Consider the following 27183-nt stretch of genomic DNA (forward strand, 5'->3'; position numbering starts at 1 on the left):
TTTATTTTAAATTTAAAAAGTATCTTTCATCATCATTTGTAACAAATATATTACTTTGGTTGGGGGGGGTGTTGCTAATGGGGAAGGCTTTGCAGTTGTGGAGACCTAGGGTATATGGGAAATCTGTGTAAAGTTAAAAAAAAAGGCAACATCTAGCTAGAGACTACTGTATTCAACTAAACATTTTTAAGAGAATGGAGAAATGAATTTGTAGAGAGGAAAAAGAAAACTGCATGTAACAATATAGTGCTGATAAAGGTTCTTACAAAAATTTTACTTATACTATTCAGAAAACTTTCCAGCAATTATTCTTGCTTTGTCATTTAGTCTTAAGTGTGAGTTATAGAAGTAAAATCTGAAATTAAAATCTTCTAATCAATCTAGAATTACTATTTGAACTATGATTTCTCCCTGTCCTTTGCTAAAAGAGACTGTACTACAGTGGTCAGAGTCCCCACATTATTTGAGGAAAGAGCAAAGATGAAGGCACCACAAGCTTATGATGCTATCCTTATCTTTGAATTTGTAGATTTCTCCTCTTCCCCATCTACAAATGGAATGTTCACTCTAACCACCAATGGGGACTTGCCCCGACCAATATTCATACCCAATGGAATGCCAAACACTGTTGTGCCATGTGGAACTGAGAAAAACTTCACAAATGGAATGGTGAATGGTCATATGCCATCTCTTCCTGACAATTCCTTTACAGGCTACATCATTGCAGTCCACCGAAAAATGGTTAGTTTAATGCTAAGCAAGTTACTGCTGGTCTTGCCAGTGTCCTATGTGAAACATAGCCACTTTCTGTCTTTGAAGCATCTTCATTTTGTTCACTTTCAATATATTATGTATGATAGTGTAAGTGATCAGAGCTGGGATTTGGTATCACACATGCTGGCCTATGTATGAAATGACATTCCTCACTCATATTAAACAGCAACAGGATAGCTGGTACATCTGAATACTACTTTCTTTTATTTTTTTATTTTTTTAAAGATTTTATTTATTTATTTGACAGAGAGAGCGAGAGAGCACAAGCAGGGGAAACAGTAGAGGGAGAGGGAGAAGCAGGCGTGGAGCCTGATGCGGGGCTCGATCCCTGGACGGGCCCTCTCATCATGACCTGAGCTGAAGGCAGACGTTTAACCATCTGAGCCACCCAGGCACCCAGAACACTACTTTCTTTTAAAAGTTTGTGTCTCCTATGTTCATGTAGACATGTACACCTTCGCTGCCATTAAGTGTGGATACCTTTGGAGATTGGTTTGGTTGGTTGGAGAGAAACAAGTGTGTTCTTGGGTAAAACAAGTTGTTTCATAGGACTGCTGTAAAAAATTAGCACAAATTTGGTGGATTAAAACAACAGAAATTTATTCTTTCATACATATTTCTAAAGGCTGGAAGTCTAAAATCAAGACATCTGAAATCAACAGGGCCGTGCTCCTTCCAAAGGCTTTAGAGGAGAATCCTTCCTTGCCTCTTCCAGCTTCCATAGGCATTTCTTAGCTGGTAACTCCAGTCTCTGCCTCCTTCTTTGCATGGTCTTCTCCTTCTCCCTTTGCTTTTTTACTGATAACTTACTGATAAGAGCACTTATCATTAGATGTAGGGGCCATCCAGATAATCCAGGATATCTCAACCTCAAGATCCTCTACTTAATTACATCTGCAAAAACGATTTTGCCAAATAAAGTCACATTCACAAGTTCTGAGGGTTAGGATGTGGACATACCTTTCAGGGAGCCACCATTCAATCCACTACAGATATTGTTTGTCATAGTATGAAAAAAATTAAGTACCTAGAAATAAACTACAACAGATATATAAGGCATCTATATGGAAAACAATAAAATATTGACAAAAATTAAAGAAGACTCAAATATTTGAAGGATTAGACCACGTTCATGGATTAGAAGACCCAATATTTCAAAGATATCAGTTCTCCACAAACTGACCTACAGATTCACTGCACAATCCCAATGAAAATGCTAACTCTGTGTGTGGGTGATTGTGTATGTATAACTTGATAAGCTGATTCTAAAATGGAAGTACAGGGGTGCCTGGTTGGCTCAGTCGGTAGAGCATGCAACTCTTGATCTTGGGGTCTTGAGTTTAAGCCCCATGTTGGGCCTAGAGCTTACTTAAAAAGTAAAAAAAAAAAAAAAGAAAAGTGGAAGTACAAAGCACCAGAATAACCAAGACACTCTTGAAGAAGAACAAAACACGAGGAATTGAGCTACCAGATATTACAATTTTATAACACTACATACTTAAGACATTGTGATATTGTGAAAAAAGGCAAGTAGACCAATGGATTAGAATAGAGGGCCCAGAAACAGGTTCACAAATGTATGAACACTTGTTTTATGACAAAGATGGCATTGCAGATCAGTGAGAGAAAAGACAATTTTCTCAGTAAATGGTGATGAGATAATTGGATAGCCATATGAAACTTGGCATCTCCCTCTCTCATCACACAGTGTTCAATTCCAGGTGGACTATAGAATATATGTGAAAGCAAAACAATAAAACAACCCCCCGAAGATGATAAAGGTGAATAACATTTGTGACCTTGACGTAGGGAAAGACTGCTTAAATAGGACACAAAAAGCACTAACCATAGGGCGCCTGGGTGGCTCAGTCGGTTAAGCAACTGCCTTCGGCTCAGGTCATGATCCTGGAGTCCCGGGATCGAGTCCCGCATCAGGCTCCCCGCTCAGCGGGGAGTCTGCTTCTCCCTCCGACCCTCCCCCCTCTCATGTGCTCTCTCTCTCTCTTTCATTCCCGCTCTCTCAAATAAATAAATAAAAATCTTTAAAAAAAAGCACTAACCATAAAGGAAAAGATTAATAAATTGGATATCATTAAAATTAAGAACTTTAGTTCCATCAAAAGACACCATTAAGGGGCGCCTGGGGGGCTCAGTCAATTAAGCAGCTGCCTTCGGCTCAGGTCATGATTCCAGGGTCCTGGGATCAAGCCCCATGTTGGGCTCCCTGCTCCACGGGGAGTCTGCTTCTCCCTCTGCCTCTGCCTCTGCCTCTCCCCCTGCTTCTGCTCTCTCTCTCTGTCAAATAAAGAAATAAAAAAATCTTTAAAAAAAAAAAAAGACACCATTAAGAGAGTAGAAAGGCAAGCCTTGGAATAGAAGATATTTGCAACATCTATAACCGCCAAAGGGCTCAATCCAGAAAATACAAAGGACTCATGTAAATCATTAAGAAAAAAAACATAAAAAATGGTTGATACTTAAACAGGCACTTCACAGAAAGGATATCCAATAGCCAGTAACCACATGAAAAAGTGATCAGCCACACTTCTAACCAGGGAAATGCAAATTAAAGTCACGTTGCCAGAAGAGCTAAGACTAAACAGATTGACTGTTGATAAGGATATTTGAGCAACAGGGATTCTCATACACTGTTAATAAGAGTATAAATTAATATAGCTCTTTTAGAAAATAGTTACCTAGTTAAAGATAATTATCCTTTTTAAGCATCTAAAAAGAGACATATGTGTACCAGGAGTGTAGAAGAATATTCATTCAGATAACAGCATTATCTATAACCCAAAGCTGAAAATGAAAAAATGAAAACATTAAATGCCCATTAGTTGGTGCACCTAGGTGTCTCAGTTGGTTAAGCGTTGGACTCTTGATTTCAGGTCAGGTCATGATCTCAGGGTTGTGAGATTGAGCCCCGCATCAGGCTCCGTGCTCAGCGGAGAGTCTGCTTGAGATTCCCTCCCTCTTCTTCTGCCCCTCGCCCCTCTCGCCCTTGCTCGCTCTTGCTCTCTCTCTAAAATAAATAAATCTTAAAAAAAATAAATGTCCAGGCGCCTGGGTGGCTCAGTTGGTTAAGCGACTGCCTTCAGCTCAGGTCATGATCCTGGAGTCCCGGGATCGAGTCCCACATTGGGCTCCCTGCTCAGCAGGGAGTCTGCTTCTCCCTCTGACCCTCTTCCTTCTCGTGCTCTCTATCTCTCATTCTCTCTCTCTCAAATAAATAAATAAAATCTTTAAAAAAATAAATAAATAAATAAATAAATAAATGTCCGTTAGTAGTAGAAGGGATAACAAGTTGAGACATATCCATAGAATATTATACAGCAATGAAAATGAATGGATTTAGAGTTATATTCAACATATATGAATCTCATAAACATAATATTGTGGGAAAGAAGCCAGACACAAAATATAAATTATATGATTTTTTTAAACAAAAACTTTAGAAACAGGGAAAATGGAATTGTTTTTTATGCATCGGCTACAAAATTATACAAAGCAAGGAAGTGACTACCATAAAATTCAGAAAAACTGGTAACTTTCCTTTTAATTTTTATTTACTTATTTATTTATTTAGAGAAAGTGCATGAGCAGGGCAGCGGGGGTGGAGGGAGAAGAAGAGAGAATCCCAAGCAGCCTCCACACCCAGCGCGGAGCCCAACATGGGGCTCGACCTCACGACCCTGAGACCATGACCTGAGCCAAAATCAAGAGTCAGACACTTAACCGACTGAGCCACGCAGGTGCCCTAAAACTGTTAACTTTAGAAGGGAGAAAGAATTTGTGATTGGGAGGAAGCATAGGGAGGCTTTTGGAGTGCTGGCTGTATTCTGTCTTGACCTGAGTGGTAATAATACAGCCCTTTGCTTTCTGATAATTCTTTAAAATGTACTTTTCTCGGGCGCCTGGGTGGCTCGGTCGGTTAAGCGACTGCCTTCGGCTCAGGTCATGATCCCGGAGTCCCGGGGGGACACATCAGGCTCCCTGCTCAGCAGGGGGGTCTGCTTCTCCCTCTGACCCTCTTCCCTCTCGTGCTCTCTATCTCTCATTCTCTCTCTCAAATAAAATCTTAAAAAAAATAAAATAAAATGTACTTTTCTCCCCCTTTGAATTAATAACTCTTGACTTAAAGTGAGTTTCTGACCATATGGATAACATTCTGTGGACCATGTTCTAGACAGGATTGTATGAGTAGACAGAGAATTAAGGGATCCACTTGTGACTTGGAATTGTCTTTAAGCACAGCTCCAACTGGTCCCATCAGCTAAAATAATTGATCCATGCATTTCCCTGTCTTTTTTTACCAAGTGTTATCACATCATAAATTAAGAACTCTGATGTACTTTTTTTCAGTCTTTCTTAGAAAACAGCTCTCTTCAATTATCATGTATATGTTACATAATTGCTTGGTAAGTGCTAAAGCATTATGTACAGGTTTTCATAATTATTGGACCATAAAGCCACATTGTTAGCTCTTAATTTTCACCTTTTAACTAGTTCCCTGTTTCCAGTTTCCTTCATGATCTAGGCAGCTGCTTTGGGAATGCCTAAATTTGATTTTACCATCTGTCTGTCTCAAGTCAGGTTCCTTTTCCCATTATTTCTGTGAAAGGCAGCATTATTCTTCCACGCTAAAGCTAAAGGCTGGGAGTGTTCTTAGATTTTTCCCCCTTTTCTTCTAAAACCCTATATTCAGTATATCACTATGCCCTTTAATTTCTTCTTTCAAAGTACTTGAAGTACTTGAATTTACCATTTCTTCATTTTCCCTGCCACCTTCTTGGTATCATGGTTGAGTTACTTTGAAAGTTTTTTTTTCCTATTTCCTTCTACAAGGTAGAAAAAGAATAGGATTAAGGCAAGGCAACATAAGCAGTATTCAGAAAATAGAGAGAGAAATAGAAAAACGGTATTGACATGACAACTAAAGGGCAAGTCAATTTAAAAGAAAAAAGAAGTGGTTTACATGGGCTAGAGAAGTCAGAGTGAAAACTACAGTTTCACAGTGTAACCTAGTAAAGAAACGGAGCAAGTTCTTTGCACAGTCAGGTCCAATGAGTTTTTTCAGCTGAGAGGAAAAGTTGTTAGGAGAGAGCAAAGGGAGAATTTCTGGTTTAGGAAAGTGGGAGCATTATCCCTATGGAACTGAGCAGACTCTCCCCACGGTACTGCGAGAAGTTACCTTCAAGAGGATGAAAATTTTGTGTGGGTTTAGAAAAGAGATACACTGAGGAGAGTAGAGGAAAGAGATCATTGCTTAGGTGATCTCACTTAGTCTCATTTCGTAAAATAAGTCATCTGCTTAGAGTTGGAGTGGAAAAATAGTAGAAGTTTAAGAAAAACTAGTCTACGTTTTTAGATTTTTTTTTACATTTTTAGATTTTTAAAAAACAGTTGTTCTGAATTTAAAATAGTTCTGAATTCTATCCACATTTCTGTGAGGTTTTTTTTTTTAAGATTTTATTTGGGAGAGAGTTCACAAGCAGGGGGGAGGGGCAGAGGGAGAGGGAGAAGCAGGCTCCCTGCTGAGCAGGGAGCCCTACGTGGGGTTCTATCCCAGGACCCTGGGATCATGACCTGAGCCAAAGGCAGATGCTTAACCGACTGAGCCATCCAGGCATCCCAACTTCTATGAGTCTTGTAAGAACATCAACACATGAAATGGGGTCTTAGAATCATGTATTTAACTAAGCTTAAATAAATAATGGCAAGGGGTGCCTGGCTGGCACAGTTAGTGGAGCGTGCGACTCTTGATCTCGGGGTTTGTAAGTTTGACTCCACGTTGGATGTAGAGTTTACTTAAAAATAAAATCTTTTAGGGGCACCTGGGTTGCTCAGTTGATTAAGCGACTGCCTTTGGCTCAGGTCATGATCCCGGAGTCCTGGGATCGAGTCCTGCATCGGGCTCCCTGCTCAGCGGGGAGCTTTCTTCTCCCTCTCCTTCTGTCTGCTGCTCCGCATGTTTGTGCGCTCTCTCTCTCTCTCTTTGTCAAATAAATAAATAAAATCTTTAAAAAAATAAAATCAAAATCTTTTTAAAATTTTTAATTAAAAAATGAATAATGGCAAGATAAAATGCTTGAGAATCTGAAGTCTTTTCACCTAGAAACTAGATAACCCTTAGTGAGTTTTTAAGTTGTTGATTTAGCTTCTCTAACTACTACACAGAGACCAGCCTTAAAGAATTAAATGTCCCAAGTGCTTGGCAGCTTTTTTGAGTAATCCTGAACTCCAACCAACCTTTCTATTACATTAAACTTTTGTTTTATTTATTTGTTTTTTTAAGATTTTATTTATTTGACACAGAGAGAGAGCACAAGCGGGGGGAGTGACAGGCAGAGGCAGAGGGGAGAAGCAGGCTCCCCGCAGAGCAGGGGGAGCCCTATATGGGACTCGATCCCAGGACCCCGGATCATGACCTGAGCCGAAGGCAGTCGCTTAACCAAGTGAGCCACCCAGGCACCCCTAAACTTTTGTTTTATTAAGCAGCCATTTCTAAGCTACTTCTGTGCAGTATCTCTATATTAAGGAATATCATAAAAATCTCCTTAACATACTAAAATCAAATATTTTTAAAGTGTACCTTACTTTTATTCTATCATGTAATTAAAAAACAAAAAAAGACTAACGTCACTCAGCTACTTTTAGGAAGGTGCATAAGTGTTTACAGCATTAAATGACTGGGTTTTGTACCTTTCCAAAAGTTTGAGAATTATGCTCTAACAGCAGCTGTCAACACCTTATTAGAAAATCGCATTTGGAGGGAGTTTTGGTTTACTGGCATACTTTCTAGAGAAAGGATTTTAATTGCTTTTAAAAGCCTTGAGCTATGAAACTATTACTGGTTTTTACATATGAATCAGTGTGTGTGAGAAATATTTATCAGAAAAAACTAGTTTGAAAATATTAAATGTTGAAAACCTATGTTTGATAGCAGCTCTGAAGCTGGCAATACCTCAGCCTTTCAGTGACTCCACTTTAAATAATCATTCTCTTCATATGAGGGAAAGATGGTTCTGTCAATAAATGGAGGTGTGGTAGTGACTAATTTGAAAATGATAACAATGTCTGTTATTGGCCGTCTTAGAAGAATGAAAGGGAGGAATCAAAGGCCTGTCTTCTCAGTCCTCTCTTCTCTTGTTTGTACATACAGATGAGGACAGAACTGTATTTCCTTTCATCTCAGAAGAATCGCCCCAGCCTCTTTGGAATGCCACTGATTGTTCCATGTACGGTGCATACCCGGAAGAAGGACTTGTATGATGCGGTTTGGATTCAAGTGTCTCGATTAGCCAGCCCACTTCCACCTCAGGAAGCCAGTAACCATGCTCAGGATTGGTGAGTTTAGGGGATCAGTCTAGACCTGTGGTTTCCAAACTCAAGAAGAAGAATTTCTATGAATTCTGTGTGATACATAGGATACATTCCATGTTAGGTTAATCACTTGTTTAAGAACCACCCAGAGAGCATATAATTCAACCATTTGGTTTCATCTTTTGAGTAGGAGAGACTATACAGCTTCCTTTTATCACCTAGACATTCTAGTGTCTAATAATCCTTTCATTCTCTAATCTCTTACCTAAAACCCCTCCTGCTAATGCTTTAAATCCTTCAGGTAATATCCTTGACTTTTGTTATTGCAAAATTAGAGAGTATGAATTCACCAGGAAATTTGTATCCTCTCAACCCTCTGAAATTGAGGATGGGAACAATAGTGTGCATTTCTATACATGAACTCTAAAAAATTCCCATGCCATAACAAATGATTTAGTTGGATTATTTCCATACCATGTCAGTTTAACACAGAATAATTTCGTAAGTCTAGGTAAAGAAAATAAATGTCTTCTGTTTTCTTTCCATTCCTCCTACCAGTGTTCTGTTGGATTAGTAAATGTGTTTATTTCTAATAATTGTTAGGATCATGATGCCTTATTTATATCTGAACTGAATTGCAGTTTATTATCTCGTTGTCGTGGTGCAAGTGAGAGTTCAGCTTCTGTGTTAACTGAATAGAAGCTGTCTTTGCTGGTAGGTTATGTTATGGGGTTTTTTGATGCCGACGATAAGGCTTGAGGATAAATCTTAAAGGAAAACTGCAAATAATAGATAAGCAATTTAGTTGAGGAATGTTGTGTTTAGTAAAAATGACAGTAAGGCAGGATTAAATTTGAAGGAAAGTCGGACTGAATTGAAAGACTTCCAAATGAGGACTTTTCCCAGGGCTTGCTAATGAATTGGATATGGAGTATGAGGGAAAGAGGAATCCAAGCTTGGTTTTCAGCCTGAGCAATTGTTTATGAATGGTCTTAACATTTAATGAAATGAGGAAAACTGAGGAAGGAGCAGGTTTGGGCAAGAGATGACAGGAATCAAGTTAAATTCAAGATGTAGGTTATATTTTCAAGTGGGAAATAGACTGAAGTGTCCTTTGCTGAAGATGGACACAGGTGTCATCAGCAAATAGTTGGTATTTAAAGCCCTGAGACCAGATGATATCATTTAGAGAGTAAGAGTTATATAGAGAAGATACCCACAGTCTAATTCCTGATCCATTCCAACGTTTAGAGGTTGAAAAATGACAAGTGAGATTGAGAAGGAACAGCCAGTGGGAACTGACCACTGGACTTGATAAAATGGCAGTCTTTGTGACCTTTGCAAAAGCTGTTTTGGTAGAGTGGTGTAGATGAAGGCATGGAGGTTAGAACAGGTAAAAGAGAAAGTGCTTCTACAGGCAATAAAGAAATAATAAGAGAAAGCACGCTGAAATATTTATGAATGAAAATGGTAAAATGCCTCCAATTTCCTTCAGAATAATTAGTGGGTCACAATAGCCAAGAGGCTAATAACCCAAATGTTCATCAACAGACAAATGGATAAACAATATGTGGTATATCCATACAACGGAGGGTTCATTAACCATAAAAAGGAATGAAGTTCCAATACCCACTATAACATAGATGAACCTCAGAAACATTATACTAGGGGCGCCTGGGTGGCTCAGTCGGTTAAGCGACTGCCTTCGGCTCAGGTCATGATCCTGGAGCCCCGGGATGGAGTCCCGCATCGGGCTCCCTGCTCAGCGGGGAGTCTGCTTCTCCCTCTGACTCTCTTCCCTCTCGTGCTCTCTATCTCTCATTCTCTCAAATAAATAAATAAAATCTTTAAAAAAAAAAAAAAGAAACATTATACTAAGTGAAATAAACCAGACACAAAAGGACAAATACTATGGGATTTCACTTTTAAAAGATATCTCAAGTAGCAATTCATAGACAGAAAGTAGATTAGGGGTTACCAGGGTTTGGGAGGAGAGGTGCAGGGGAATTATTATTGCTTGATGGGTACACAGTTTCTGTTTGGGAAGATGAAAAATTTCTGGAGATGGATGGTGGTGATGGTTGCACAGCATTGTGAACGTACTTAATGCCACCGAATTGTATACTTAAAAATGGTTAAATGGTAAATTTTATGTATATTTTACCATAGTTTTTTTTTTAATGGAATGAAAGAATCCAGGGGATAGATGAAATAGATGTGACCAAGGATTGGTGATTGTTATAGCTGGGTGACAAATACATGGGGGTTCACTGTACAGTTCTCTCTTTTTGTGAGTGTTAATGTCAGTAAATTTGAATGTTTACATTAGATGGACAAATTCCTGGAATTGAGGATCTATATAAAAGATGATTTTGAGGGACAGTGGACAAGGAGGAAAAGTGAGGATTTGAGGGCAGTGACTAGAAATTTCTCTTTGGTCTTGGGGGCCTGGGTAGCTCAGTTGGTTAAGTGTCTTACCTTCGGCTCAGGTCACGATTCCAGGGTCCTGGGATCGAGGCCCCGTGTCAGGCTCTCGGCTCAGCAGGGAGTCTCCTCCCTCTTCCTCTGCCCCTGCTCTCTCTCTCTAATAAATAAAATCTTTTTAAGAAATAAATAAATTTCTCTTTGGTCAAATAATTGTTAAAGTAGTGATACTTGAATAAGTGATTTAAAAGGATAGGAGATGGTTGTTGCAAAGTAGGATATTTGGAACGGAGGTTTTTGGAGGTGGTGAAGTCCTTATCATGGTTTCATTACCTTCAGCAACCATGTAATAGCCACTGCCAATTGCCAGATGTGCTGCCCTGTATTGCTTCTTATTGGGGCAAGGATGAATAAATATTTTTTTAAGTTGGAGAATTCAAGACTGTTTTGCAGTTAAAAGACATTACTCTAAAAATGTTACTGGGGCGCCTGGGTGGCTCAGTCATTAAGCACCCGCCTCTGGCTCAGGTCATGATCCCAGGGTTCTGGGATCAAGCCCCACATGGGGCTGCCTGCTCTGCAGGAAGCCTGCTTCTCCCTCTCCTACTCCCCCTGCTTGTGTTCCCTCTCTCGCTGTCTCTCTCTCTCTGTCAAATGGATAAATCTTTAAAAAAAATAAATAAATAAAAATGTTATGTACCTTATAGCTTTGAGTAGTTAAAGCAGGGAAAAGGGGTAACTCATGTACCACATCAGGATTCTGATTAAAGAAAACTTCTAAATATATAGTTAGTCGACTCTTCTAAAAAACCATTATGACGTTTCAGCCTTCTGTGCTGTGTCAATGTTCTTGTCATAGAAAGGTCTAATTACTTGTTTAGTGTGAATTAAATCTTATGATAGAATTAGGACTGAAGGATAATTGGTATTTGATTTCATGATTTGCTTATCTTATAAAATTTGCGTGGACCACATGGACTCTCTTAGAGACATCTGGCAGTCTAGTCTGTCTACCCTTCTGTATGCAGGGATACAGCATGGGAGCCCTGAGTGTGTTTAGTACAGGGCTGGCTGCTGCTTATGGGTTAAGATAACCAGCATTGAACCATCACCATGAGCATACTGCTATGACAGATGTCCCTGCCTTGGGTTACTTCAAGAGAAAATGAAAAGGAGTTGAGACCTCAAATCAGAAATGTTTTTTTATACTCTTTGGTTTATGTTCTGTTTCAGTGATGACAGTATGGGCTATCAATATCCCTTCACTCTACGAGTTGTGCAGAAAGATGGAAACTCCTGTGCTTGGTGCCCATGGTATAGGTAAAGTGATCTTCTGCAAAAGAAAAATTTTAGTAGAATTGCAACTTCAGATATTATACCTTTTTCATAAGGTTTCCAGTTTTTAGAAGTAATATTGAATATGGGGTGCCTGGGTGGCTCAGTTGTTAAGTGTCTGCCTTCAGCTCAGGTCATGATCCCAGGGTCCTGGGATCGGGCCCCGCATCAGGCTCCCTGCTCCGCGGGAAGCCTGCTTCTCCATCTCTCACTCCCCCTGCTTGTGTTCCCTCTCTCGCTGTGTCTCTGTCAAATAAATAAGTAAAATCTTAAAAAAAAAAAGAAGTAATATTGAATAATGAGAAGCTTAGAATAAACTTAGGAATTATTGATTCATCTTTTCCTTATTATGAGGTCTATAACTTAGGTTTGCTCTTGAGTCTTAGGTGGTTCTATAAACTCTATGATACTCATCAAATTCATAGTTTATGATCAACATTTATTATTTTATACTTTCTGCTCTTTAAATATAAATCAGTTTAGCAGTTCTGAGTCCAGTGAAACATAGTCTACTTACTAGACTTTCCTGGAAATCTGTTTTTTATTTTTAGAAGAATTATGGAGATTTATTGGTCATTACTGTTGCACCTTGGAAAATACCTGAGTACTGAAGTCAGCCTTCAGAAAACTGTAATAGACTTAGCATATCACTTTTACAAACAAAGAAATAGGCATTGTTATATCAGATGAGTTATCCTACCTCAGAGCATTAAATAACTAAATTTAGAATTTTCTTACCCGTGTATTATCTCAAATGTCCAATTTCCATGTCATTTACTTGCCATAAAGTCCACATACTCATGTGGACTAAAAATGGCTGTCAAGTGCTTTGAAAAAACAGAGACATGAGAAGTGATAGGCATGCTTCCCTGAAATAATAATAATTACTAATATATATTCATGCATTGATCAGTCTTAAGTTAGAGGCCCATGACAGACTGTGAACCCAAGAAAGAAAGTGGAGTAGAAAGGGAGAATATATCTGATAAAGAAAATTTGGATTCTTTCATAATTATTCCATCCTTCAGTAGATCATTCCCCCCCCCTTTAGATTTTGCAGAGGCTGTAAAATTGATTGTGGGGAAGACCGAGCTTTCATCGGAAATGCCTATATTGCTGTGGATTGGGACCCCACAGCTCTTCACCTCCGCTATCAAACATCACAGGAAAGGGTGAGTACTCAAGGCCACCATAAGATGGTGATTTTTATTTGTAAGCATTTTCCCAGTTTAATCGTATTGTGCCGTTTCTGTTTTAGGTGATCTAAATCATCAATCAGAAAAATATTCATTGGTATTCTCTGCGGCACTTAATGTATTGGCATGATTACATAGATGTTTCAGTTTTCCCACTTCTAGAGTTAATTGTATTGGGGCATTATATTTCAAAAATACTAATAATAAATAAATCTTGAAACTCTGGGTATATTTAAGATGTTATATTGTTTGGCCATCACATACCAAGCAATAAATATCTCTCTGCCTGTTTATTAATTATTATTGAAGCTGTAGCATTTGGTAACCACTGTTAACTTAACTCAAAGGCATCCCAGGGCTATAGGTTCTTAATGGGCATAGTGATCAGAAAAATTAGAGAAAAGATTGAAAGTTTGAAGACCGGGCACCTAAGAGTACATCTCAATGGCTATTCTTACACTTAGCATTCCTCTATTGCCAGAGCAGTTTTAAATTTTGAAAATGTTACTTCAAAAAGAATACTAACTCCATACCTAAAAATGTTTGCCAAATATCATTTGAAGGATAGTTTGGCTAGGTAGCTAATGGATAGAGATATGACAAATCTGATGGAGAAGTAAAAGCAACAGAATCAAAGGATTTTTTTTTTTTTTTTTTTTTTTAGTCACCTGAAGAATTGTAGTGGCTTTTGCATTTATGTGGCTCTTGATGGAAATTTCCAGTGTACAATCTGAAAAACTCTAGAGGACATTCTGCTTATAGAAAGAAGGGCCTACGTGACCTGTTCAGTCTCACCCCATTTCCACTTTCAGTGATGCTCTTAGGATACCATGGAAACCAACTTACTGTTGATATATCCTGCTTTGCTAGGGGCTGGGGCCACATGACTAATTTCTTTCTTTCTTTTTTTTTTTTTTTTTTGACTAATTTATTTCTACATAATTTCTCTTCCTACCTGTGGTTTCTGCATGTGCTTGGGGAGTCACGTAGACAAGGGAGATTCCTTGGTTCAGAATTGACATTTTTGCCCATATATTTTATGTTTTTTATCCCAGTGATTCTAGGAATTTATTCTAGGGAAATACTCTGTAATTTGCTGACAAATCTTCATCATAGTATTTTTAGAATAGTAGAAAAATTTGAAACTTGTATTTGTCCCACATTAGAGGAATGGTTAAATAAAGCATAGTATAATAGCTGGGTAAACTATTATGCAGTCATTGAAAATAATGATTACCAGGGGTTTTGGGGGGGTTTCTGGGTTTTTTTTTTAAAGATTTATTTATTTGAGAGAGTCTCAAGCAGACTCCACGCGAAGCTCAGAGCCAAGCTCAGAGCCCTGCACGGGGCTTGGTCTCATGACCCTGAGATCACAACCTGAGCTGAAACCAAGAATTGGATGCTTAACAGACTGCGCCCCCCAGGTGCCCCATTACCACAGTTTTTTTTTTTTTTTATTGGCATATATGGGAAGATACTTAACGATGTCATGGGTTATTTTTAAAGCAAGGTATAGAATTGCACATACTGAAAAATCTTTTCAAGATAAAAGAATACTATTTAGGAAAAGGAAAAGAACATAAAACGGCAGGCACCTGGGTGGTTCATTTGGTTAAGCGTCCCACTCTTGGTTTTGGCTGAGATCATGATCTCAGGGTTTTGAGTTCAAGCCCCCATTGAGCTCCACACTGAGCGTGGAGCCTACATTTAAAAAAAAAAAAAAAAGAATATAAAAGTTTCCCTGCCTTTTTATATTTTTCTGTGCTTTCAAAATTTCTATGTAAATGTTTTATTTGGTACACAGAAAAAGAGGCAATTACTCTTAGTCTTTTTATTTTTCACCTATTTAGACTTCACATTCCTCAATAGCTAATTGAAGTAGATAGCTTTTTATATCTCCCTCTTTTTCTAATAGTCTTATCATGTGAGAAAGCCATGACTTCATTCTTTATGTTTTGTGTTAAGGATGAGCTTTCAAGCAGAAGAAGAAAGAGGGTGCCAATGAGTGATTTAAACTATTTGAATAGTGGTAGAGGATCTGGGAATGGATCCCAAGACATAAAAAGGGAATCTTTGTCATTTAGGGAAATTTTATTGATAAATAAAAATTATTATCAGCCCACAAATAGGTTTTTTTTAACGAACCTTCCTCCTTGTCTCCAGTAGCCTGTGTGTTCCATGAGAAATATAGTGAATAAAGATCAACATTCTTTACTAGCTTACTGCAATTGGTTGTTGTCCATAAAGCATCCCTGATAGAGATAATGTTTAACTGGCTATGAGAAAAGAATATTACTGTTTTACTACTCTGATTCCAGCAACCATGATGCAACATACTTTCTTTTGAAGCATGTCAGTTTTTCCCCTTAGATGACCAGCTCTAAAGATGATGAAAGTTAGTATCAGAAAAGAAGTCAGTGACCTAAGGTCAAGCCAGATTTCTCATTCTGGAAAAAAAAAAAAAAGACTTTTCTCTAAGTTCCTCTTTGTAGATCTTTAGAAATGGCTGGTGATGCAATGCTAAAACCGTTAACTGCATGGTCAACCCAGCATTTGACAGCCTGTGACTCAGCAAGCCTCTCATGTGGGGAAAGTCACACATGAAAACCTCTTGTAAACTGAATGTCCTGAGCCGTGCCAATCTGTAAGCTAGGTGGCTCAGTGTTCCCATCATAAGTTCAGGAAGGAAAACAGAAGGGAAGTTGCCTCAGGCAAAGAGAACAAATTCACCTCTGAATGGGGTCAGTAATAAGTTCAGTAATGGACATGTGTGTGCCCTTTGCCAGAAAGAGAGACCTTATTGTTGGACTTGGTGTCCAGACCCCGCCCTGGGATGAAAAGATCCCCGTGTGAAGTCTCACGGTAGCATTCAAAGTCCTGATGCTGTGCCTCACCCACTGTGGTTCTCGGTTGCTGTTAAGTGGCAACAAGAATGGGAGAGGGGAAAATTCTTCCTTGTCTGTTGCATTCTAGGTACCTCCCGCTCTCCTCTTTGCTGACCCCACACTACCTCCAACACACATCCTTGCACACCTACCCCCTCTGCTCGCTCTCTCTCATACATATGTCCTTCTTGCTCCTGAACCTAGCATGCTGGTTAGTAGAACCGGAAAGGTTTGGGCAGGTATTAGGGGTCTTCTCGACAAAGTTAGGCATTTTTTGAGCCCGCTGTTGCTTTTATTGCCGTCTCTTTATTGCCGTCTCTGGTAAAAACGCCCCATGAGGCAGGGGACAGATGATACACATGGTATTCTGATAACTCTGTTACATGGCACCAGCATGCAAATGAGTTTTATCCTGTGGGGTTTCATGCTCTCATATGTTCCCTTCTCTTGGCGAGCTTTTTGTACCCTTTCTGATTTAATCCAGATCTGGCACCTGTGTTCCAGTGATATTATTTCTCCTGTAAAGCCTGCAGCCTACTAATAATATTGTCTTTCTGGTTGAAAATGAATGGCCTAACCTCAACACCCCTGGCTTGAGGGTGAGCTCACATGTAAGCTGTTTTAGGACTTCAAAATTGTAAAATAGAGGTGTAGTAGCCGCTAGTCACGTGTGGCTCTTGAACACTTAAATGTGCCTGATTCAAGTTAAGGATTCCAAAGACTTAGTGAAAAAGAATCTAGGGCACCTGGGTGGCTCAGTTGGTTAAGCAACTGCCTTCGGCTCAGGTCATGATCCTGGAGTCCCGGGATCGAGTCCCACATTGGGCTCCCTGCTCAGCAGGGAGTCTGCTTCTCCCTCTGACCTTCTTCCCTCTTGTGCTCTCTCTCATCCTCTCTCTCTCTAATAAATAAATAAAATCTTTTAAAAAAAAAGAATCTAAAATATGTCATCAATAATTCTCATATTGATCACATGTTGAAATGATACGTTTTGTATGTATTGGATTAAATAAAATATATCATTATAATTCAAAAATTGTAAAACAAACAGGCAATTCCTTGTTTTTGTCTTTTTGAAGAGTTCAGAGAATTTTCAAGAAAAGCAATTACAGTCATATAAATAGAAATTTGATCCAAGATGTTATTGATGTGATTTTGGAAGTAAATGTACAAATACTGCATTTGCTCAGACTTGTTTGAGTCCTGTTTTCTTTTTCCTCATGTAGAATAAAATGAGAATGAGTCACCTAACGGATGATGCCTAGCCATGGGACCATTTTAAACCCCCTCCCTCCTTCCCTTCTGCCCACCCCTTCTGCCATTCCTATTGTTCCCTCCATCTGCAGGTTGTCGATGAGCATGAGAGTGTGGAACAGAGTCGACAAGCACAAGCTGAGCCCATCAACCTGGACAGCTGTCTCCGTGCTTTCACCAGTGAGGAGGAGCTAGGGGAAAATGAGATGTACTACTGTTCCAAGTGTAAGACCCACTGCTTGGCAACCAAGAAGCTGGATCTCTGGAGGCTTCCCCCAATCCTGGTATGTTACAGCCCTACCTCTGAGAGAGCAGGAGCCTGGCATATAGGAAGGAAGTCATGAACAGATAGGAATTTTATTACTTTTGAGAATAAGAAGACTCTTCCTGTGGCAGTATTTAAAACACTTTGGCTGTGCAAGGTTTTTGTGTTGCACACAGATTAATTGTTCTATACATATTATTACTCCCAGTTCCTGCTCTGAAGGAGCATACAGGCTAGAAGGAGAGGGAAGTCATATAGAACATTAACTGTAGTTCAGTGCAGTATGTGAGAAGTGCCGCAAGGTGTGCGTCCTGGTGAATTTGAACTTCAGGAGAAGATGCTTCTGTTGCTTGTCAGGAGAGTTTGAAGTGCCATATCTTCCTGTTCATTTAAGAAAGAAAGTATTTTTCCTTAAGGGTGGAAGTATCATATCAAATGTAACTGTAAGGCACTGGTATATTTTAACCAGACCTTGTGTGTATTTTTTTCTTCATGTCTTCTTCCTACTACTCTGTGAGACGGTAAATGTAGGTTTTCTTTCCTTGGACCAGAACAACTTCCCAGTAAGGGATGCACAGGAAATTAATAACATTAATTAGCCAGCTCCAGGGATGGGAACTCTGGGAGGAAAGGAAAAGGGCAGGGGCAAGCTTGGGACAGGTGGGTGGGAAGGGGGAAAGTTTATTTTTAACTGAGGTGTAATTAACATGAAATTAAATGCATAGATTTTAAATGTCTAGTTTGATGAGTTTTGATAATTATGTATGCCTGTGAAATCACACAGAACATATGCAGTAAAGGTATTTATATAAAAACTATGTTTTTTATGTCTTTAAAGAATGAATTTTATGTTGAGAGCTCCATGGGCTTCTGTAGATCCATATAGGAGTATGCCCCTTAGGAAGGGTTTCTCTTTATATACACAGTAAATTGTGAGCGTTTAGGGTAGAGGTAGCCACCCAAAGATCTGTGCCCACACTAGATCATATAATAACACTGTATAAGATTAGAGGAATTTGTTGCTCTTGAAAAAGAAAAGAGAAGCCACAAAGGAAAAGGGAGATTCTTACGTTCTTTAGGACAGTGAAACTCTGGTAACAACCAAAGGATATGGTAAGAAATGAGAGGCCTCCTACTGGAGATTGGGTAAGTTTCATCCATTTTTCTTCAAAATACTCAGTATAGTCTTCTGTCTTCATGACAGAAGTATATTTGTGAGTGGATCTTCTATGATGTTGGAAAAAGGTAAAAGTCAGTGTGGGTCACAGGCCCAGGAAGCAGAGGAAGACACGCAAATATGGGCTCCTAGGATGTTGCAGAAATTTGGGAAGAATTTAGGATATGCACAGGTTATGAAATTAGGGAGATTACCATGTTAGCTATACATCTAAAGGCCAGTGGCCCCACTGATAATTCTGTTACATAATAAGATATATTCTTTTTGAAAAAAAAAGATTATATATTCTTGAACATTCACATGTATTAGACTTGAGGTTTTTACATGTAATTTTGTATCTTCTGAACCCTTTAACATAATTGTTTTCTACCTTTCCTTCTTCAGATTATTCACCTTAAACGATTTCAATTTGTAAATGGTCGATGGATAAAGTCACAGAAAATTGTTAAATTTCCTCGTGAAAGTTTTGACCCGAGTGCTTTTTTGGTACCAAGAGACCCGGCTCTCTGTCAGCGTAAACCACTCACACCCCAGGGGGATGACCTCTCTGAGCCCAGGGTTCCGGGAGGAGACGTGAAGAAAGTGGATGCTCAGAATTCAGCTGGGGAAGAGGAGGTGCTCCTAAGCAAGAGCCCATCTTCACTCAGTGCAAACATCATCAGTAGCCCTAAAGGTGAGGAAGCCTGGAGGGTCTCATGGAGCCCAGATGTCACCCTGAGAAGGGCTTTCCTGGGACCCCTATAGGCTTCGTGTTTCCCTCTTTTTCCACTCTGGAACAACTGCTTGGTGAGGTAGAAGGAACCTATCTGGAATCAGACCTATCTAGATTTGAGTCACCTGTGTCACTTTTAGCAAGAGATGCAGCCTCCCTAAATCTATTTTCTCATTCATAAAAGTTCCCAGAGTCTGAGGATTTGCTACATCAAGAACGAAACACCATATATGCCTGATACCTGTTGTGATCATGAATGATAGTTGTCATCCTTGTTCCCAAAGTATAGTCTGGGAACCCCTAGAGGGTCTCTGAGAGACCCTTTCAGGGGGCCTGGAGGAGTAGAACTCTTTTCATAAAAAATACTAAGACAGTATTCACCTTTTCAACTTCTATTCTCACAAATGAGCCTGGAGTAAGAGCCACCATGATATGTGATATCTTCAGTGAAATATGTGTTTACGTATCATATTTTTTAGTTCCTCAGTTTTAATTTCTAATACTAATATTGACAGATATAACCCACAGAAGCAAAAGTTCTAGAGTCTTCAACAATTTTTAAGAGTACATAAGGAGGTGAGGGAGGCTGTGACCAAAAGGTTTGAGATCGACTACCTTACCAGATTGTTGTGAGAGGTAGAGATAGTAGAGAGTTCCCAATACTGTGCCTAGCAATAGTAAGTGCTTAATAATTGGCTATCATATCTTTTAATCTACTTTAACAAAGGAGAATATTTGTAATACATCTTAGTGTAATTGTGGTTTTTTTTTTTTTTTTAGTCTAATTGTTTGGAACTGAATCTGACCGAAGTTATCTTTCTGCTGTTTGTTTTTATTTTATTTTCATCTTTCTGCTGTTTTTAAGTCCCTACATGGTACTTTACGTTTTCAGGACATTGCTGCCTGTGGGAGCTTGGCCTGAGGAAGAACTCATTGGCTACATAATAGGAATAAAAAGTAGCTGGTCAGAACACCCCTGTATTTACCTTTATGTGTACACTTGTGAAGTTGGCTTCAAAGTTAGCATTTGGCGGCTGGTTAAACTTGTGGCATTTGGGATTTATGAATCTTGTCCTTCTCTCCCTTTCACAGGTTCACCTTCTTCAACAAGAAAAAGTGGAACCAGCTGTCCCTCCAGCAAAAATAGCAGCCCTAACAGTAGCCCTAGGACTTTAGGGAGGAGCAAAGGGAGGCTCCGGCTACCCCAGATCGGCAGCAAAAATAAACTGTCAAGTAGTAAGGAGAACTTGGATGCCAGCAGAGAGAATGGGGCTGGACAAGTTTGTGAGCTGGCTGATGCCTCAAGCCGAGGGCACATGCTGGGGGGCAGCCAAACTGAGCTGGTCACCCCTCAGGACCATGAAGGAGCTCTGGCCAATGGATTTCTTTATGATCATGAGGCATGTGGCAATGGCTACAGCAATGGTCAGCTTGAAAACCACAGTGAAGAAGATAGCACTGATGACCAAAGAGAAGATGTTCGTGTTAAGCCTATTTATAATCTATATGCAATTTCGGTAAGTGGTTACATGGTTTCCAGAGTGATCTGCACTTCTCTGTGGTTCCTTCATCTTCATTCATTCATCAGTCATTTTTTTCAGGGCCTCCTTATTTGCTGGGCGTTGAACTTAGTGATAACAAAGTTAGCAGTAGATCTTGGCCTTCTGGGTAGAATCCAAGGTGCTCCCAGTGTAATGCAGGGGATAATCATGTAATATTATAATTGGAGTCACGGGTTCAAGGCATTCATAGTTATGTACACCTAGGGAATTTTAGCTTTTTAAAAAATAGTTACAACTATAAAATGGTAAGATTTGGAGCTTTTAAACTTTGACTTTTCTTTTTGTTTTATTTTTAGAAAAGGGTAGGTGGTTCCAAAACATTTTTCTTAATCGCTTAAGTGATTGTGTTTTCCTGATTGGGTCCTAGTGTTGTGCCCTGGCCAGACTGCTGTTAACCACTAACATACCTCTACTTTTTTCTCTCTTGCAGTGCCATTCAGGAATTCTGGGCGGGGGCCATTATGTCACTTATGCCAAAAACCCAAACAGCAAGTGGTACTGTTATAATGACAGCAGCTGTAAGGTAAATATCCCCACTCTTTAAATAAAAGAAACAGAAATGTCGACAAATCTAGGGGACATTTGTTGAAATCATGGACTTTGTCCCAAATAGGAAATAGATATTTTTGTTAGAGTCATTATATAGGTGCCTTCAGTATTAAAGGAAAAAAAGTGATGTGCAGAGTAGAGAATGAAAACATGAACGGTGAGGAAAAAGAAGATATTGGTTAATGAGAAAAGGTTCTTACCTTTTGAGCTATTAGGATTTGATGTTTTTTTCTTTATTTTGTTTTCATTCTTCTTATTTGTCAATGGTCAGACTATTTTCCCCAAAACAAACATTGAGAATAATAGGACTTATTTTAGGGCAGGTACCAGGCAGCCAAAATATTAAGTTGATTGGAAGCAGTCTGGGTTAGTAATTAAAGAAGGTTGGTGCTCCCTTCCCTAGCAAGGATTAAGAGCCAGCATAGGGACGGCTTTTTTATTAAAGGCTTTTCTTTCCCCTTCAGGAACTTCACCCAGATGAAATTGACACCGACTCTGCCTACATTCTTTTCTATGAGCAGCAGGGGATAGACTATGCACAATTTCTGCCAAAGATCGATGGCAAAAAGATGGCAGACACGAGCAGCATGGATGAAGACTTTGAGTCTGATTACAAAAAGTACTGTGTGTTACAGTAGAGCTTCCACTCTGGCTGCTAGGCAGGCTAGTGGTGAGGGGGACGGCTCCCTGTAGCTGACATTTGGCAGAAGCGTCGCTGAAAGGCAAGCTAAATGTAGTTATTTTATCCTGTGACCCTGAAGCACAAAATAAAAATCCTAATTAAAATAGCAGTTAACATAACAGTAGTAATACTTTGGTTTGGAAGTGTCTCACACGAGCTCTCTGGTAGAGAACTTTCAGGCAGAGCCCACCATTAGCCTGGAAGCAAAAGGGTTTGGCACCAGCCACCTGGGACCAAATAAGAACTAAATTGTGCTTGTCCAGATATAAACAAACATGTAGTGAGTGTAGAGTTTACCAATAACCATAACAAAATGCTAAGAATTTCCTGGGAGTCAAAGTCAAACAAAAAATTGTAGTGTTGTCTGGGGACGACATGATATGCTACCTCCTTTTTCCTGAAGTTTTATTCCATTATATTGACAAGATGGAGAAAGCAAGATCAGAAGGTGTGCAAAGGATTCTTCTGGCATGGACACACATTTTTCTATTTATTTTTTAAACCATTTCCCCCACTCTTTCTATGCCTTTCTTGCTTTTTGTTTCTGTTGTGTTCGTGTTTGAGACACAACCAGTCATTCGTGGCAGAGGCATATAGAAGTGGTCAGTTCAGAAAGGAGACTCTCTCAAGAGCTGTGTGCCTTCTACCCAGGGCCATGGTCAGAGACCCTGTAGGGGGAAAAAAAGCATCCTGGGAAATCCAGCTAAAGGAGCCCTGCACATAGAGGCATCTTATGTTGAGGATACTTCAAGTGTCCTCAGAAATGGATCCCCCACCCCTGCTGAAGCACAGTAGGATAGTTGCCAATATTTGCACCATCATTACATGCCCACGTTGCACAAGAGCTTCTGAGAGGGAAGGTGGCATCAAAGCTAGATGGTGTTTTACAACTAGGGGTTGTTTGTTCTTTGTTTCTTTGTTTTGCACTTTAAAAAAAAGAGAGAATACATGCAAGTGAACTTTTTTAAAACATGTTCATATTTGATGGCTGTAAGGGCTATAAATTAACTTGAATAGGGGGTATTTTGCCCCATCATATTAAATTTAAAAACAAAACACATCCCAGACACTGATAGTATGTATTTTTTATTTAATTGGTGGGTTTAGGAAGTAAGCTTTTGTTTTGTTTGCATGTCCATTTGTTTGGTCTTTTGGTTTTTTTGGTGTTTGTCTTTTTTTTTCTTTCTTTTTTTAATAATTTCACAGTAGTGTTCATCAAAAATTATGTTTCTTTGCTCGCTTCATTTTTTTCCTCTGATAATTCAAAACTGGAACAAAAGTATAAATGTTATTTATTTCGGGCAGCATTTTTTTTCCCTGTGTTGTTTTTAAATATATGTAAAGTAAATATTCCCCCCCCTTTTTTTCCATTCTTTTTTTTATTCATCTGGACCCTGGGAGTGATTCTCATTAATTGTCAGATTTCATTAACCTTCCTTCCTCACAGATAGTAGGTACCAATGTAATTAAGCATTTGTGCTCTGATACCTGAGGCAGGTTATTATCCAGTTCTTCTCAGAGCATTTGGAAAGGTTGTTTTAAATGGATACCTAAGTCAAAACCCTATTCAGAAAAAGACTGTAATTACAAGTAGGAAGGAGTGGCCTAAATGGTAAAATATGATGAAGTCAGACAAAATGCAGGCTTTATAGTGTCATGATTTCAGTATATAAAAATCTGTCCATTTCTACCTGGACAAATCCCGTGAAAAAGTGGAAGATTTAAAATAATTTCCTTACAGATGTTTTATTTAAGCAGGTAGCACAATCTACTAATGTTGTTTGATCTGTGTTTGTTATATTGGTTGTAATTAATTTTTTAATTCATGACTAGCAGAAAATTTATTAAATTAACTATTAACTACATTCACCTTGTAAATTACTGTATAAAACTTGTTGACAATGCACTGACTTTAGAAAGATGTTAATGTACATAAATAGAGTGTAAATAAAATAGTGTTGATGTACTGAAATATGAACTGTATAAAAAAGTATTGGTAATTGTATATGGAGTGTACCTGTTTATCTGTAACTATTATCCAAACAAATTAAATACTGTGGATGCATCTATGTGCTGTTTTTCCTCTATACAAGTAAACACCAAAAAAGTCAAATTTTTCAGCCTTTCTCTCTGTGACCCTGTTTAATTCTCCTACTTGAATAATACCTACCTGACATAGAGTGGATGCTCCATCTCCGAAAGAATGGAAACTGTTGAAGGTAGAACAAGATCCCTGCAGTGACCAGGTGAATTGATTTAAACTTTGCTCACATCCCTGTTAGGAAATTATTTGGAAGGCACTGGCGTGGGGGGAGGGGGGTGTATGAGAGCTGATAGTGAACAGAGACTTGATGAAGGAGGTCTTAACAATCATTTTCTTGCAGTTTAAGACAGAAGGTGAAGAGGAAGACTTATCATTGAATAATGATTCGATGATCCTGGGTTTTTAGGGGGCGCTGAGAAACCAAGGATATCCCTGGGTTGTCTCTCTGGGAGGGCGCCAAGGAAGCACTTGGCAGTGGGTCCTTCACCCTCAGTCACTGTTTATCTTTAAAAATAGAATGCCTACCTCTCGGCCTTATCTTAAGTAAATGAAGTATACAAAAGCCTGGCAGTTCCTTGGTAAATGCTCAGTGAATGTGGAATCCAACCCCCATGAGATTCAATCATGTTTTGCCAAGAGGTTTTTTTACTCTTGCTATTCTAATGCTAAAAAATTTAATAGCTCTTCGCTCAAATTCTCAAAAACGGGAATACACATTAAAAATGTATAGAATTAAACATGTTGAATCAGCAGCAGTGGTAGCTACTTTAAGGAAACAAACAAAGAATCCAGAAAGTCATCGAAAATAGGGCACCTGGGTGGCTCTGTCGTTAAGTGTCTGCCTTCAGCTCAGGTCATGATCCCAGGGTCCTGGGATGGAGCCCCGCATCGGGCTCCCTGCTCCACGAGGATTCTGCTTTTCCCTTTTACTCTCCCTCTGTGTTCTCCCTCTCTCTCTCAAATAAATGTCTTTTCATTTTTTTTTAAAGATGTTATTTATTGGGCGCCTGGGTGGCTCAGTTGGTTAAGCAACTGCCTTCAGCTCAGGTCATGATCCTGGAGTCCCGGAATCGAGTCCCACATCGGGCTCCCTGCTCAGCAGGGAGTCTGCTTCTCCCTCTGACCGTCTTCCCTCTCGTGCTCTCTGTCTCTCATTCTCTCTCTCTCAAATAAAATCTTTAAAAAAAAGATTTTAGGGTGCCTGGGTGGCTCAGTTGGTTAAGCGACTGCCTTCGGCTCAGGTCATGGTCCTGGAGTCCTGGGATCGAGTCCCACATTGGGCTCCCTGCGCAGCAGGGAGTCTGCTTCTCCCTCTGACTCTCTTCCCTCTCGTGCTCTCTCTCTCATTCTCTCTCTTTCTCTCAAGTAAATAAATAAAAAATCTTTAAAAAAAATAAAAATATAAAAAAAATAAAAAATAAAAAAAGATTTTATTTATTTATTTGACAGAGAGAGACACAGCGATAGAGGGAACACAAGCAGGGGGAGTGGGAGAGGGAGAAGCAGGCCTCCTGCTGAGCAGGGAGCCCGATGCGGGGCTCGATCCCAGGACCCTGGGATCATGACCTGAGCCAAAGGCAGACGCTTAATGACTGAGCCACCCAGGCGCCCCAATAAATGTCTTTTTTAAAAAAGATACAAAATAAAGCATGACTCCTAAAGTGCCAGTCTGTGTTTCTGGCTCTTTAAAGAATAAACTTTTTCTTTTTTTAAGATTTTATTTATTTATTTGACAGAGAAGCAGAGGGAGAGGGAGAAGCAGACTCCCCGCCGAGCAGGGAGCCTGATATGGGACTTGATCCCAGGACCCTGGGATCATGACCCGAGCTGAAGGCAGATGCTTAACCAACTGAGCCACCCAGACACCCTAGAGGACAACCGTGAAAAGAACCGGCCTGTGGAGATGGGTAAGCATTTTGTTTCTAGTTTCTGAATGGCCCTTTAAATTGAGAGAGGTTTTTGGCCTCCCAGCCTCTCTGGCTGAGAGTAGCATTTCTACATGCAATCTCTCTACCGCTTGGTGGCATTGGCCTTTCGTAATTGCAGACACAATTGAATCGAAGCAAATTGATGAATTGCCACATTTCCTCCAACTATTTTAAGGGTTGCATATAGGATTTTACTAGTCCAGAGCCAGAATGTGTAGCTTAGGGAACAGAGGATCCTAGTTTCCCCGATGATGTACCAGCTGGTTCCTTAGTAATCACAAAGTCAGAAGTGCACACACCCACCCCTATGATCAGAGACTCATACAAGACAGTGCAAATAAAAAGAGGATGTCTTTAGGTTTGCCAAACTTCCTGAACAATGAAAAGCAAGACAGTAAATAAGAGTGCAAGAATTGCAAACTCAGAGGCCTATAGGACCCCGGTTTCAGAACAGAGTATAAGAGAAACAGGTTCAGCCATGGATGAGAATGGGGAGTAGTGGGGACTATGCAAGCACATACCCATCCAAAGGCTCCGTTTGATTGTTGCCATGCAGGAAGGTGGGCCCCCGTGTTACCGTATCTTTTCTTTACCCCTAAAGAGAAACCAGTAATCCAGATTTTAATACAAAATACCCAATTTAGAAATGTCTATGATTAATGTTTAAAAAATTTTAACCATTGTACTGCTCACATAAAGCCTATCTGCAAGCTAGATACAAGCCACCAGTCTGTGCCCTCTGGCAAGTAGAAAGATTATGGATTTAGAGCCCATTAAGTCAAAAGTCAGGTTGTAGATCAACTATTACAACAGCTGTGCACTAAAAAGTCCCTTAGATGCTCAGATTTCTCATGCCCAGTGAATACCATGTTACTTCAAAAGGTTATTATAAGGAGTAGGTAATATATGTAAATAGGCCCAGAATCTGATGCCTATTAAGTACTCAAATAACAGTATTCTTTCCTCATTTAGGGAAACAGAACACAGGCATAATACAACCATGTTATGATCAAGTTCATTACCAGTCCAGAAGCATATAGATAACGACATGTAAGCACGTTCTAGGTACA

The 27183-nt window shown here is 39.5% G+C and overlaps 1 protein-coding gene across 6 annotated transcripts in view; it reads left to right on the forward strand.

The window, feature by feature from the left end:
* Positions 1–24210, forward strand: part of USP32 (ubiquitin specific peptidase 32) — a 214187-nt gene extending 189977 nt beyond the window's left edge. For all 6 annotated transcript variants that reach the window (XM_028109328.2, XM_028109329.2, XM_028109332.2 and 3 more), the window contains 9 exons: positions 530–741; positions 7940–8124; positions 11758–11844; positions 12911–13031; positions 17287–17478; positions 19021–19309; positions 20441–20865; positions 21341–21433; positions 21924–24210. In XM_028109328.2, coding sequence (XP_027965129.1) covers positions 530–741; positions 7940–8124; positions 11758–11844; positions 12911–13031; positions 17287–17478; positions 19021–19309; positions 20441–20865; positions 21341–21433; positions 21924–22097 — 1778 coding nt within the window. In that variant the 3' untranslated portion in view covers positions 22098–24210. The remainder of the gene's footprint in view (positions 1–529; positions 742–7939; positions 8125–11757; positions 11845–12910; positions 13032–17286; positions 17479–19020; positions 19310–20440; positions 20866–21340; positions 21434–21923) is intronic.
* Positions 24211–27183: the final 2973 nt, after the last annotated feature.

The sequence above is a fragment of the Eumetopias jubatus genome, unplaced genomic scaffold, assembly GCF_037043125.1.
Source record: "Eumetopias jubatus isolate StellerSeaLion01/CBP00866 unplaced genomic scaffold, mEumJub1_p1.0 scaffold_10, whole genome shotgun sequence".
In the NCBI taxonomy this organism is placed as follows: Eukaryota; Metazoa; Chordata; class Mammalia; order Carnivora; family Otariidae; genus Eumetopias; species Eumetopias jubatus.